Raw genomic sequence first — 14,699 nt, 5'->3', positions numbered from 1 at the left:
CTTATCGAGCCATAAAAATGTATACATGACTTTGGTGTTAAATAAATAGATGTTTTCAAAAACAAATATAAATGATGTTCCGACTAAGGTGTGAATTTGGTGTCGAATACATACATGTTTTAAAAACAATTAATATTAATCATGTATCATTGGTGCTGGAGTACAAGGTTCGAGACTGGTATTGAACACTGGCAAGCTGTGTGCAAATTATATGGTCATAAAAATACATGAATGGTGGATGGATGCAGGGTGGGTGCATTAATGATTGTTGGGTGGGGTTGGGTGGATGGGTGCATGGATGGATGCATGCATGATGGGTGGATGCATGATGGGTGGATGGATGCATGAATGATGGATGCAGGATGGATGGGTGGGTTAGGGGATGGGTGGATGCATGAATGAATGATGTATGGATGCAGGATGGGTGGGTGGATGGATGGGTTGATGCATCAATGATGTATGGATGGATGCATGCATGATGGGTGGATGCATGATGGGTGGATGCATGAATGAATGATGTATGGATGCAGGATGGGTGGGTGGTTGCATGGATGGGTGGATGCATGAATGATGTATGGATGGATGCAAGGTGGTTCAGGCTCGCTCGCTGCGCTCGCTCGCTGGGGTGCAATATTCAAATTAGTTTACGCCTCACCACTTTCAAATGTCACCAGCCGCCCCTGGCCTGGGAGGTATCAGCACCTGCATGCGGTGCAGTGGGCGGGCGGGCGTGCCAATGGCGGGGATCAGCTTTGCTACCTGGCTGGAGGTCTGCAGTGCCTTCTTCTGTCTGAGGTAGGCGGAGCTTCATGCCAAGGCTGAGTCACCTGGCCGGTGGTCTGCAGTGCCTTCCTCTGGCTGGTGAGTGTGTGTTTTGGTAGCCAGGACCAACCTGTCTGCAGTTTTGCTTCATTTTAAAGTCAAATTACATCAGGTGATTAATTTATACTTGCAGCAATTTCTCTGTCGCCTTTTGGCCTGCTCTACGCCTGGTAGGAGCATTGTTGATAATTGGTACTTCACAATTGGCTACTGTATACCTGTTAGTGATTGATTGGACAGGCATGTTAGGGGCCATTTTTTAATATTTTGATGTTTTGGAGGGAGTTGCTAAATGGTTTCTCTTAAGGGACTACTTATTTTAGGGATTATTCTGTTTGTGTCTGTGTTTATTCACTGCGGAGAAGCATATGGCTAAGCAACGTAGGTCACACTCTTCTGAGTCTGAGGAGTAGAGTGGCTTCCAGCAAGATGTGGCTGCAGAAGTTGATGATGCCCCGGCTGGGGTGTATGTTTTCCTGTCTGATGTGGAAGTCCAGGCTGTGATAGATGTAACTTTCGCTAAGGCCTTGGCTGCCAAACATAAGCCCAAGCGGCCTCAGTCAGGTTGGGTGATGTTCCGGATTCTGTCACATCTGCTGATTCCGTCCTTGAGAGACATGTCGTGCCAGGCAGAAATTTCATTTCCAGGGATGAACTTGTCAGCATTCTGTCACATATTAGGTTAAACCTGGACATGGCACGATCTCTAGTGAAGGGGGCTGCTGGGGACTTATTTCTGCAATTTGCTAGGCCTGCTGCGCTCTGTTTGCCATTACACCCAAAGATCAAGGAGGCAATCTTTAGTTCCTGGGAAGAGCCTGAGCATAGCCAGGTTCCCCTGCTTTCTTCAGAAGTCATATGCCAATTCAAACTATTGATAAAGGCCTACAAGCCCCTCCACAACCAAGGAAGAGCATAGACAAACCACTGCCGGAACTTCCATCAACCAACCAGAAACCTTCGCTCCACCTCCCTCGCCCGGACACAGACACCGTACATCCGCAGTAGCCACAGTGGAGGACGCTCCATCTCCCACCTCGCCGCCAAGTCCTGAAACAGGGACGTCCCCCTCCTCCTCCAAACATCTCCCTCCCTGATGGATTCAGGAAGAAACTCAAGACCTGGCTCTTCGACTAGCCCTGCAGCCCAGTGCCTTGATACCCTCATGGGTGATAAGCCACGCTCTACATGTACCGATAAATTGATTGGTTATAGGATGGGGATTCCCTGCTGCATACCTTCTGTGAAGGTGGACTCAATTTTGGGTTCTCTTATTGGCAAATCCTCAAATCCTAGACCGCAAAGTGGATGGTGGAGTGAAGAAACTTTCACAGCTTCTAACCTGGTGCTCAGGGCTGCCTCGTATGAAGCAATCCTTGGTGAAGGACTTTCAAGAGGAATCCAGTGTGTTGGATGTTGTAGTGCATGTAAAGCAACAAGACAAGAACCTAGGTGATGTGTCGGCTGATGTGATTAAGGCAGCCTCCTCTATTATCATGGCCCGACGGAGCCTCTGGCTGCTAGAGTGGAAGGCAGATCTGGTCAGAATTCTTCCTTTCTTAAGCTGCCGTTTGAGGGTGATAAACTGTTCGGTAAACGGTTGGATGGTCAAATCCGGATGTCCTTCAAGGATAAGAAACATACTTGGTCCTACACGTCTTCTTCCGGCAAGTCATCTGAAACTTGAAATCACTCTGATGCCAGGGACACCAGGGATTTCCCTTGGAAGGACACCCGTTCCCAAGCCTTCCACAAGAAGCTGTTCAGGCCCCGGAGGGAGAAACAACTGTCAGCGTGGAGCTGACCTCAGACCATTTGGTCTGAGGTCAGCTCCACAAGTCTTTGCCAAAGTGTTGGCTTCCCTGATGGCTGTTCCTCATCTGCAGGATATCTACGTCTTCCCGTATCTGGACGATTGTTTGGTGAAGGGGGCATCTCTTTGCCTGACTTGGTTGCTACTTCAGAAAGTGCTAGCTCTTCTGTCCTCCCAAGGTTTCTTGGTGAATGCCAGGATGTCACAACTAGTTCCATCTCAGTATTGCATATTCATTGGGGCATGGTTCCAGACCTATCTGGGCATAGTCTTGTTGCCAGATTCAAGGATGCTGAAGATCCATTTCCATTTGCTGGATATGTTGTCGGAGTCTGTCAGCCAGTCTCACTATAGCTGCAGGGAGACCTGGTGGCCACTGAGTTTTTGGTCCTTTGTGCTCGGTGGCACCTCAATGTCCTGATGAGGTTCATTCTGAAGCAGTTGGTGCCCAATGTTCAGGATTTGTCATGTCTGCTACCTGTGACCTCTCTGATTTGGGAGGAGCTGGAGTGGTGGCTTCTTCCATTTAAAATCCTGAAGGGAGTCTCCTTGTGGTCTCCTAATCCGGTGATCATCATGACGGATGCCAGCGAGAGTGGTTGGGGGCCTGGTCAGGGGATTTCACCGACCAGGGTCTGTAATAGGCATGCCAGGGTTGCAGGTCCTCCAACTGGAGGGAGTTGAAGGTGATTCGTCTGGCTCTTCTTCATTTCTTTCTTCATGAGAAGGACAAGGCCATCATCATACAGACCGACAACACCACAGATAAGTCCTATGTCAATTGGCACAGGAGGACAAGGGCCCTATCTTTGTCGACAGTTGTGGATTAAATGTTCCTGTGGGTTCAGGCAAATGTGGGTTCTTTCAGGGCCATCTTTATTTAGGGGATTCTGAATTGTCAGGCCGATCGTCTGAGCAGGCAGATTCCATCCTCTCAGGACATTTTTTCTTTCTCCCCAATTCTTTGCAAGGTGGGCCGGTTATGATGTGGCCCCTGGCTGTACCTGTTTGCAAGCCTTGGCAATGCACTTCTTCCCCATTTTGTTCCAGAGGACAGGAGGTGTCTGATTCTGGGCTGGATGCCCTGGCGTGTCCATGGCATGTGGGCCTGATGCTTGCTTTTGCTCAATTTCCTTTGATACAGAAGTTTCTTGTTTGGGTTCGGAGGGGTCTCAGGTTGTTCTGGTAGCTCCTGCATGGCCCTGCTCTGTCTGGTTTCCTTTGTTGATGGAGATTAAGGTGGGTCTGGAGTGGCGGTTTCCATTAGCTCCTGAGGTTTCTAAGTCTCCAGGTATACTCACTAGCGAGGCTCAAGTTGACGGCTTGGCGGTTGAGCAAGGAGGCTTAATGTTACAGGGTCTGCTACCTCTTGAGAGAGGGTGAGTAGAGGCCCTTTCGAGCCCCCTTAAGGGTGTGGCCACGTTCAACTGTGGTTAGGAGTATCGTTTCAATAACGCACTGGTAAAGAAGGAACAAAGATGTAAAAAGACGACTTTTCAAGTTGGAGTGGCACGTTTATTTTTACACACACATGTATCTCAATAAGTCATATTGCTTAAAAAACATTCTTTAAGAAAACCTGGCTTCACTCTACCAGGAAACATGCAGGATATCAATTGTTCCTAAAATACTGCGAAGTGAACAAGAGTAGCTATCTGGCAAAATATAGCTTCTGGTGGAAATGGAAGCTTTAAGAAGGCACTAAATCCTGTTCAAGAAAATACTTTGTCTATATACAGCTTTCCTGAGGAGTACCATCATAGCAGGTTTAGGTATTCTAGCAAGAATAAAACATCAGAGGCTAAGATTATCAGGGCACAGTTGAATCTTCAGCTGGATTATACAGAGAGCATTTCTATCAGGCCTAGTGCCTTAACACCATCGCTGCTAGGGAGATTTTCCTCATGTGCTGATTTTACATTTTTCCCATTGTTCATGACGAGCTCAGCTCGTCGTGAGCACACGACCAGTGTACTGCATGACGAGCTGAGCTCGTCATGAGCAGCGAAGGGGTTAAAGCACCTATCTAGGGAGAGGAACCCTAGAGGATCTTATACTAGAATGATACCTTATAATGTAAGGAGTTGGGTATGGATGAAAAAGCACTTGGCAAGTAAGGATATGTAAGAAGATTGAAAAACTATCCTATTCAGGAAGGCATCACCTGGTGGAGTAGGCTCTGACAGTCCCAAATCAGATATCGATCGACTGGAGAACCGCCCAAAAGTCAGCTTGGAGAGTTCTGCCTTCTAATTGTGATGGTGAATCTTTTATACCTAAAATCACAGAACTGACACTGTCCTGAAGTACTTTCTGATGCAGGTGGCTTGACCGCATTGTCCTAGGACAGTGGGGGCGGTCAGGTGTCCTAACGGTTGGTTGGCCATGCTTGACCGCAGAACATAAACAAAGACTTCTTGTCCTGTACATATTTATAAAAATATATGTGAGAGCGGAACTTACGACAGGTACTGCTATTGCGAGAGGTTGCAGCTTTTACTTCGTGCTAGCAATGTTTCAAAATAATGTTTCAGTGGAAAGTCCCCCGATGTGTCAACCTCCCAAGATGTGTCAACCTGCACCAGCTGTATCTTGTGTACATGTGTGAGGGCGTTGGTCTTAATGCTGTGGAAAATTACTGTACTTTACATCAGGCTAATTTACCACGTTGCTTTTCAGTGCAACAGAAATGCATGTTTAACATTATTGTGGGCCTAGTGCATTTTGTTGACCTAAGGCATGTCTTTTTGGCCTTTGCCTTGGGTCTATAACCCCAGGATTCAGGGGATTTGTGGGATTTAATTTGCTGATCATGCATAGCAAAAATTGAGGGTTTTAGGCATATTTTCAGGTTTTCTCTGGTAGGGCCATATGTGACATTTTCGCTATCAGGGCAGATAAGAAGTGCTCTTTTTTGGTGATCAGATGGTAGAGCGTGATTTTAACCCTTCATCACTCTGTCTCCTCTTCTGTGCAAGCATCTAGGTGGTGGTCTAACCAGTCTTCTTCTGCTTGTCATTGGAGGACGTTTCAGACTTGGTGTGATCGGAGGCAGATGGTTCTTCTTTTTGTTTCTCTACCTCAGGAGCTGAACTTTCTCCAGGGTGGGTTTCAGCTGGGTCTTATCCCATCCACTCTTAAGGTGCAATGGATGATGATGATTAAGGCTTTCCGTTCCCGGGGGAGGGGGTTCTGGTGGACGATCAAGGTCTGGTTTCCCTGATCTTTTAGGGGTTCTCTAATCTGTGTCCTGTTCCTCAGGTGGTGTGTCTTCCTTGGGATTTGCATCTGGTCTTGCAGGCTCTTTAGAATCCCCCGTTTGTGGAGGTACGCCTTCTGACCTTGAAGGTGTTCTTTGTGGTGGCTGTGACATCTGCTCGCTGACTGAGGGGGCTCGACTCGTTGTCGGATCTGTCTCCTTTCTTTCGTGTTTTTGAACATAGAATTGTACTTCGGTTGGGTCCTGGCTTTGTGCCCAAGGTTAATTCTCTGTTTCGTCATCAGCAGGAAGTGAGGGTCTCAAGGCGCAAGGGGGCGCATCTCCGGTCAGTCGAAGAGCCAGGTCTTGAGGGTCTCGCTGAAGATGTGCATGATGGGGGCGCATCTGATGTTGATCGGGAGCTTGTTCCAGGTCTTGGCCACTATGTGGAAGAAGGTTCTTTCGCCCGGGGGTTCGGCGAGGTCGGCAAATTGGAGGTTCCTCTTGGGTACGTGGAAGGAGATTCTATTGATGAGATATTGGGATCCAGTGTTGTGGATGGATTTGTAGGCGTGGGTGAGTATCTTGAATGTTTCTCTCTTCTCAATGGGTGGAGGTTCCGCAGGTGTTGAGTGAGGTGTTGGTGTCGCATAATGACGAGGACGAGTCTGGCTGCAGTGTTCTGTATGGTCTGGAGTTTGTGGAGTAGAGATTTGTTGATCCCGGCGTAGAAGGCTTTTCCGTAGTCCAGTCTGCTGGTTATGAGTGCGTGGGTGACAGTCTTCCTTGATTTGGGGGGAATCCATTTGAAGGTCTTTCAAAGGATGCGGAGGGTGTTGAAGCAGCTGGAGGCGATGGCATTGACCTGTTGGTCATGGAGAGAGAGGAGTCGAGTACGATACAGAGGTTTCGGGCGTGGTTCATGGGGGTGGGAGGGCTGCCGGGGATGGCGGGCAACTAGATATTGTCCAATGCAGAGGGGGAGGGTCGAGGACTAGGACCTCTATCTTTTCCGAGTTGAGCTTCAGACGGCTGCTGCTCATCCAGGATGCAACGTCCTTAATTCCTTCCTGGAAGTTGAGTTTGGTAGTGATGGGGTCCTTGGTGAGGGAGAGGATGAGCTGTAAGCCTTGAGGGAGTGATCCCTCAAGGTCCTGGCGGCTTGACGTGCGACGATGGAGGTCCTGGTTTAGAGCACGGTCCCGGGGGCGGTCGTGGAGTCTGAGATCCTCGTCACACTCAAAATTGTTGGGTCGTTCGGGTAAGTCGCACCCCCACAAGAAGAAGAGATCTTCTCCACATCCATTGGCTGACCAGACACGGGAGCGTCCACATTCGAGGCTTGGCTCCACGTTTGAGCCAGCACTTGGGCCGCCTCCGTACCTGTCCATGTTTCTGGGAGCAGGAACAATCCCCCCCCCCCCCCCCAGTCAGACCCCTAGGATCCATTCCAAGATCCGGACCAATGCTGGCCATGCGACCTCGATAATCTCCAGCAACAATCCCAATGTCCACTCTCCTGATGCCGCCGGCCCCATTCTAGTCCCCATTTCAAACACAGAGTCAGAAGGGTGTCTTCGAACACCGACTGCCGCGCCAACTGAAGGCATTGACTCGGGGACGAATGGGAGGGGTCGCTGGACACTGAGTAATACCAGTCTTATTACACCTTGGACTGGGCGAGGATCTGGGTAAAGCCAGTGAACTGGACACTTCTCCAGATACTGGCATGCTTTCTCCCCCGACCTTGGCTACGGAGGAGGGAGCTTCCTTTGCAATGGTGGTGAGCTTGCCCTTGGTGGCAGTCAAGGCAAATGTCTTGACAGAAGTGCTTCAACCAGGAGTGTCCCCATCAGAACTGCTTCTCCCTTTTAATAAGGCACTTTGTGACTTCCTGCTTGGTTTCGTCCAAGTCAGTACAGGGGCTCCTATGAACAGGACGATTGCCTGCTGCCACGTCTCGCTCCAGGGGACCCAAGTTTCCTCACACAACAGAACCACCCCACCCCACCCCACCGAGCTTGGTGCTCCAAGCCTCCACCTCCCACATAAATCCTAGGTCATACCTAACCATACCACCAGATCGGGAATCCAAGAGACTTTATACCTTAGGGAAGAAAATTTTTTCTTCCATCAGCCTGGCACTTCGGTCTGTGAAAACCGCGTGCCTTTTGGGCTGCTATTCCCACGCTATGGTTGGAATGGTTGGGCAGGTGCTGCCAACGTTACTGGAGGAGGCCCGGGCCGTACTCTACCAGGCTGTTGATGATGGGAGGGATGCAGCGCAGTTCACGATACAATGTAGACTAGACACAACCGACTTACGGGCAGAGCATTTTCATAGACAATGGCTTTATGACACCACACCTAATTGAGGAAGATTGGCTTTTCTGGGGATGTCAAAGCATCGCTTATGGACCTACCTTTTGATGGATCCTGTCTCTTCTGAGACAAGGCAGATTCAGTGCTGGAGCGCTTTAAGCGCAGCAGGGCTATGGCTAGGTCCTTGGACCTTTCCATGGCCCCTCACTACCTCCAATATACCTTTTGTGGCCTTGGAGAGGCTTCCAGCGGCATCTGTACCCACCCAACCACCGCAGCGCGCAAGCTTCCCAACCTCTGTGTGGCCAAGGACACAGTACCCACAGGCTCCATGGATTACGCAGCAACAGTGGGGTAAGTCCTTCACCCCCTAGCAGCTGCTGTCTCCAAACCTTCATAATCTGCCCTTTTAACAATCATGGGCACCCAGTGGGTGGCAGGATTTGACATCGCCTACCCCACTCGCAGTCCATAACATCGAACAGGTGGGTTTTGCAGATCGTCTGAAAGTGCTAATTACTCCCACTTGTGATTACTCCTCCCCTCATGCCTCCAACTTGCAATAGGCTAATGGAGGATCAGAAATCTCTTCTCTGCCAGGAAGTGACGGTTCTCTTGGCCAAGGAGCCACAGAGAGGGTACTGACGCCAGAAGTAAGTCATGGTTGTTATTCCCGCTACTTTCTGGTGCCCAAAAAACCACGGAGACCTTTGTCCTATCCTAGACCTGTGCCCTATCAATTTCTTCCTCAAGAAGAATTTTAAAATTCCCACGCTAGCTCAGGTCTTGTCTGCCCTTCATCAGGATACTGGATGGTAGCATTGGACTTAAATGATGCATACTTTTTTATCCCTGTCCAGCCTGTCCACAGGCGACATCCTACGGTTCACAGTGAGCTACGAGCATTTTCACTTAACTGGGCTTTCCTTTGGCCGCACCAGCACCCCTTGGGTGTTCACCAAGGTAATGGCGGTGGTTGCAGCTCATCTGTGGAGATCGGTAGAGCCAGTCTCCCCCCTATCTCAACATCTGGTTGTTGAAGGCAGGCTTGCCCCAGGCTGTTTTCTCTCACCTCCAGACTACGGGGGACCTCCTGCACTTTCTGGGATTCACGATCAATATACCAAAGTCACACCTGACTCCCTCTCAGATGCTCCCTTTCATCGAAGCCGCTCTGGACACTGTGCAGTTTCAGGCTTCTCCTACCGAATTACGAGTCCAGGATATTCAGGCTATAATACCGATGTTTCATACTCTTTCCCGGATTTCGGCAAGACGGACTCTGAGGCTGCTGGGCCTCATGAACTTCTGCATCCTGCTTGTGTCACATGCCCGCTGTAATATGCGGGCTCTGCAGTGAGACATGAAGTTCCAGTGAGCACAGCATCAGGGGAACGTCTCGGACATGATCCAGATCTCGGAGGGAACTGCAAAGACCTGCAGTGGTGAATTACGAGCTGCAATTAGGTCAGTGGCAGACCCTGCTCCCTTCTCCAAACAGGTCTGAGAGTAGTGATAGCTGTGTCACTCTTGGGATGGGGCGGCCATCTGGGAGAGGTGGAGATCAGAGGATGCTGGTCTGCAGCAGAATCTGGACTCCACATCCATCTGTTGGAACTCCGAGCGGTCCGATTGGAATTGAAAACCTTTCTACCCTCCATCAAGGGAAGGCTGGTGCCAGTGTTCACAGACAACACCACCTCCATGTGGTTCTACAGCAAACATGGCGGGGTGGGGTCGTGGACTCTGTCAGGAGGCTTGCGTCCCTGCACATGGCTGGAACGTCAGGGCATGTCCCTGGTGGTTCAACAGCTGGTGGGCTCTCTGAATGTCAGAGCGGACAAACTCTGCCAAATATGCCTATTGGATCAAGAATGGCGTCTCCATTTGGAGGTGGTGCAGGGTCTCTCTCACCAGTTGGGAGAGCCTTGGTTAGCTCTGTTTGACAGCGCAGAGAACTCATAATGTCAACAGTTATGCATGCTGGAGTTTGCAGGGTGGCTCTCCCTCAGAGATGCTATTTGAGATCAGGCCTTCTATACGCCTTTCCGCCCATACTACTCCTACCCAGAGTTTTCAAGATTAGGAACAACCGGGCCCAAGTCTTTCTTGTGGCTCCGGACTGGGCATGGAGATTTCGGTACTCCAAGCTCTTGAGCATGGCCATCCATCCTCCGATGAGACTGCCCCTTAGGGAAGATAATCTGTCGCAGCAGCAGGGAAGAGTCCTCAAGCTGAAACTGTCAACCCTTCGCCGTCTTGCATAGAGATTGAGGTGAGGCAGTTGATAGCTTTCGATCTTCCTCCTAAAGTATGTGCTGTTATCTTGGAAGCCAGGCATCCCTCCACAAAGAGGGTATACCCCTGCAGTTGGGGAATATTTGTGACATGGTGTATCAAAAGACAGATCGATCCCCTTTCTGACCCCTTTTTTCTGGTTCTCCTCTTTATCCTTTCTCTTGCCCAGAAGGGCTTTGCTCTGGGCACTCACACAAGCTATCTCTCTGCTATTTCTGCTTTTTTAAGGTTGCCTGACTAGCCATCCCTCTTCAAACCCCTATTGTTAATGGTTTCTTGAAAGGTTTTTAACATTTGTTTTAACTTTCCCCTTTCATTATACTCCAGTGGGACCACAATCTCGTACTCACTTTGATTATGTATGCTCCTTTTGAGCCTTTGCACAATTGTCCACTCAGGCTCATTACCATCACAATGGCAATTCTTGTGGCTATAACATTTGCCGGAGTGTCAGTAGACTTCAGGCTTTGTCATCCAAGCCTCTCTACCTGAACATCTATCCGGGCAAATTGGTGCTTTGTACCAGAGCTTCCTTTCTACCTAAAATGGTTATTACCTTTCAAGTAGGCCAACCATTTACTTTTTATGCTCCGACGCATCCCTCCAAGGAAGAGTAGTGACTTCACCGGCTGGACCCAAAAAGAGTGTTGCCGTTCTATCTTGACCGAACATGAAAGGTCTGGGTGGACCACCCACTCTTCGTGGGGTATGTTGAAGCGATGAAAGGGCAGGCCATGCAGAGGCAGACCATCTTCAGATGGATTGTGTTCTGTATAAAGATCTGCTACACATTGTCTAAAAGGTAACCACCCGGTGGTTTACGTGCTCATTCCAACAGATCAAAAGCTGCGACCTCTGCGTTAGCACGCAGCATTCCGGTACTGAACATCTGCCAGGCAGCAACGTAGGCCTCCTTGCACACGTTCACAAAGCATTACTGCCTGGACAGTCAGGTCTGTCGGGAAGGGCAGTCAGATCTGTCTATTCTAAGGTAAGGAATCTGCAGCTAGAAGTCTCTATTAGATGAACAAGTTACTTACCTTTGGTAACGCCTTATCTGGCAGAGACTATATCTAGCTGCGGACTTCTTACCGACCCACCCATTCTTCACGCTCTTCAAGCGGATTCCTAGGGACAAGGCATTCCACTTTCAGAACCCTAGTTTACCACAACAGTGGTCAGTGTTCTTCACGGCTTCATGCTACTGGCTTGGAAAGTCGCAAAAAGAAACAGACGTCTGCATGCTGGGGTAGTGCCAATATAGACAGCGCGCACGTCACTTCTGGCGCCAACAATGTCACACAGAGCTGAACGACGACACCTTCCTGCACACAGGGGTGCTGCTCACAAAAACCTTCCCGGATCCAGTCTGATGACTGGGGATAATTCTAAGGTAAGGAATCTGTGGCCAGATAGAGTCACTACCAAATAAGGTGTTACAATAGGTAAGTAACTTGTTCTTTAGTAACCAGCTCCTATTCATGGACCTTCTTCCTAAACTGTGGGTCAAGGAGACAAACACTTCTCTTTAAAAGGACGTAAACTTTAGGAAGGTCCCACACCTCATCAAATCCAGCACTTTCCAGTTTTCTTTGAAAAGAAAAGTCCTGTCTTGAGCAGCTCACTTCCTATCATGTGGTAGCTCGCCCATTTCTGTCAATTGATAAATGCACCCACAGATGATTACACTAGTAGTGTGCACACTGTCAGCATTTAACAGAGCCTTGTTTAATCTGTAGTAATACCTTTCATGGGTAAGTATTAACTTGTAATCAGGTGCAAACATACATTTTAACTGCCCTAGACAAAGGGGCATTTTGTCACCACCCAGCCCTGGCACACTGCAACCTTTTCTGCATGTTTGGGTCCCCTGCTGTTGGCACCTAAGGTTATTGGCTTGCCTTGGAATCGGTATGCTCATAGGTTTAGAAAAATGAACTAATTTAAGGAGGATAATCCACAAAGGCTGAAATGCCTGTATAGTAATAGGTTGGCATAAACAACCTATTTCTTCAAAAAGTATTTTTGACTCCTTGCCAAATGAAGTTGAACATGAAATATATGCGACAGCTTGCTTTATAGTTGGGTAACATTTTTTGTTTGTTTGCAGGCACATTGGAAAGGGTGACTCAAATTCAAAGCCACCGGATTCCCTCAACGTTGATTACCTGGACCTCCTACAACACTTTGAGAATGTTCAGAACAAGCACCTGGAAGTGAGGCATCAGCGCATCGGTCGAGGAGATCATCTGGACAAAAAACTGGGCCTTTGAATGACGACCCCCAACTCCACAGATGCAAAAGACTAGCAATTTCAGAAAGAGCATGTGCGAACATGAAGTGTTTTCACAGGAGTCAACAGCACTTTTTCCTGGGGACAGGCATGCTCAGGCACCCAAGAAGGTCAAGAAGTCATTTCCACAAATGAGGCATGGAGAGGCAAATCAGGAATAAACCCCCAAATTAGAATTTCGATTACATGTAGGCATGATTATGAAGCACATCTGCCAGCAGTCAGATTTTGCTTTCACAGAAGAGGAGCTGTGATCATGCAAAGTAACCAGAAGCACAACTACTAATGATCCACAAGGAAGCAAAACGCGCACTTTCATGCCGCATGGTTAAGTATACTCTGCGCCGCATGCACAGCCATGCAGCTCGCACAGAGGAATCAATATGTTCCTGGTCTCTTGGATAGCACCTGGCACATCCTCAATCAAAGGGTCAGCCATTCAAGGAGAGAAAACAATTAGTCCAGGTCTCTAGGTAGATTGTATAGTGATACCCGCAGAGCAGATATGAGCAAGCAGGACACTCACAGTGAGCAAGACTAGAGAAGACGTTGAGAACAGACAACAAACCTACTGGTGGGAACACAAGCAATTCCAGGACACCAGGTAAAAAAGGTAGCGAGTCTAGAAATCCCTGGAAGAGCCAACAATGGGCATTGAGGGTAGTGATGAGACAAACATACATCTGGAGGAAATGTAGCTAAAATAAGTATGTATAGAGTGTGTAAGTGTGTAAACAGAACGATGAACGTCTTCAGTCACAGTGTTGAATCTGCTGATCAAGCTTATGAGACACTGAAAGTGTCCCTAGGCTCTTGTAGGCTAGGGTCCAAAGCCTCCATCTTGCCCTACAAAAACTGGGATGAGCAATCCTTTTGCTTCTGCGCTCCTGTGATGACCACAGGATGCGGAGTAGGTCCTTGAAGGAGGCTCTCTATAACTTCTTTCCACTGACGCGCTTGTTTTGGTCAAATATTTCAGTCGCTTACTAGATTACCTTCTATCATAAGCATTTGCTCTTGGCCAGTCCGTGTTCGATCATCAGTGGATTAATGCGAATGTAGATAAATGAGAATTAGTCTGACACCTTTCAATAGTCCTGATTTGTACTCTTTTCTTTCTAATGGAACACTTTGTGGCTTTGGTAAAGTTGGCCTCACTAGCAACCTTCATCTTTGTGTATGTCGTTCATGTGATCTGTTGTATCCCAGTGGCTGTGTACACCTCAAAGCTCCTTGTCAAACGATTCAGTAGCCATCATTCCTTTCATTCTCTCACACATATTCCCCACCGTTTGTGTGTTGAAGAAAAGATCCTTCCTGAGTAATGTTCTGGGAGATGGTTGCATCTGCATTGCAAGAGTCTTCACAACCCATCAATCAATAAATAATGGTTTATTACAAGATATTTTCTAGTATTGTCCTTTCTGAAATATCATATTGTGGCATGCAGAGAGCAGGGCAGCAATAGGAAACATCTGGGTTGATGTGAAGATGGTTGTGAACAATGGTGATGTGTGTAGAATTGTTTTGTTTTCGGGGATTCAACTCTCAGAATGTGTCAGCATCAGCTTTTAGATACATTTGACAATCTGGCAATCTCCATAAGGTTTATTATTGGCTTACACAGGATTAGCTGTGCACGTCAATTATTGAGGTGCAGACGTAACGTTGTGTCTGATCAGGAGTGAGGCGCGCAAACATAGTTCTCAGAGGGTCAGGTAGGATTGAGATGCAAAACTAAGTTGGGTGAGGCACACCTGTTTAACATTAAAGGTGACATTGGTGGAGGTATGTAGAGGCAGCAATAAGGTTCACAAACCCTACAGTAGTTGTACAAAGTCTACTTTTGTTTTGAATGTTGTTTGGACGTCTATGGTCGTATGTCGATATTGAAAGACCTCCTCGGGCTACACATTATATGGCACAAGACATAATGAAATAGTACTAAAATT

General features: G+C 48.1%; 1 protein-coding gene across 2 annotated transcripts in view; it reads left to right on the top strand.

The window, feature by feature from the left end:
• The window catches only part of VAC14 (VAC14 component of PIKFYVE complex), a 1,981,056-nt gene extending 1,966,906 nt beyond the window's left edge, over positions 1–14,150 (top strand). For both annotated transcript variants that reach the window (XM_086945294.1, XM_086945293.1), the window contains exon 20: positions 12,565–14,150. In XM_086945294.1, the coding sequence (XP_086801420.1) occupies positions 12,565–12,727 (163 nt within the window). In that variant the 3' untranslated portion in view covers positions 12,728–14,150. The remainder of the gene's footprint in view (positions 1–12,564) is intronic.
• The last annotated feature ends 549 nt before the right edge of the window (positions 14,151–14,699 follow it).

The sequence above is a fragment of the Lissotriton vulgaris genome, chromosome 12 (genome assembly GCF_964263255.1).
Source record: "Lissotriton vulgaris chromosome 12, aLisVul1.2, whole genome shotgun sequence".
Taxonomy (NCBI): Eukaryota; Metazoa; Chordata; class Amphibia; order Caudata; family Salamandridae; genus Lissotriton; species Lissotriton vulgaris.
This window is presented reverse-complemented; position numbering and strand designations above follow the sequence as displayed.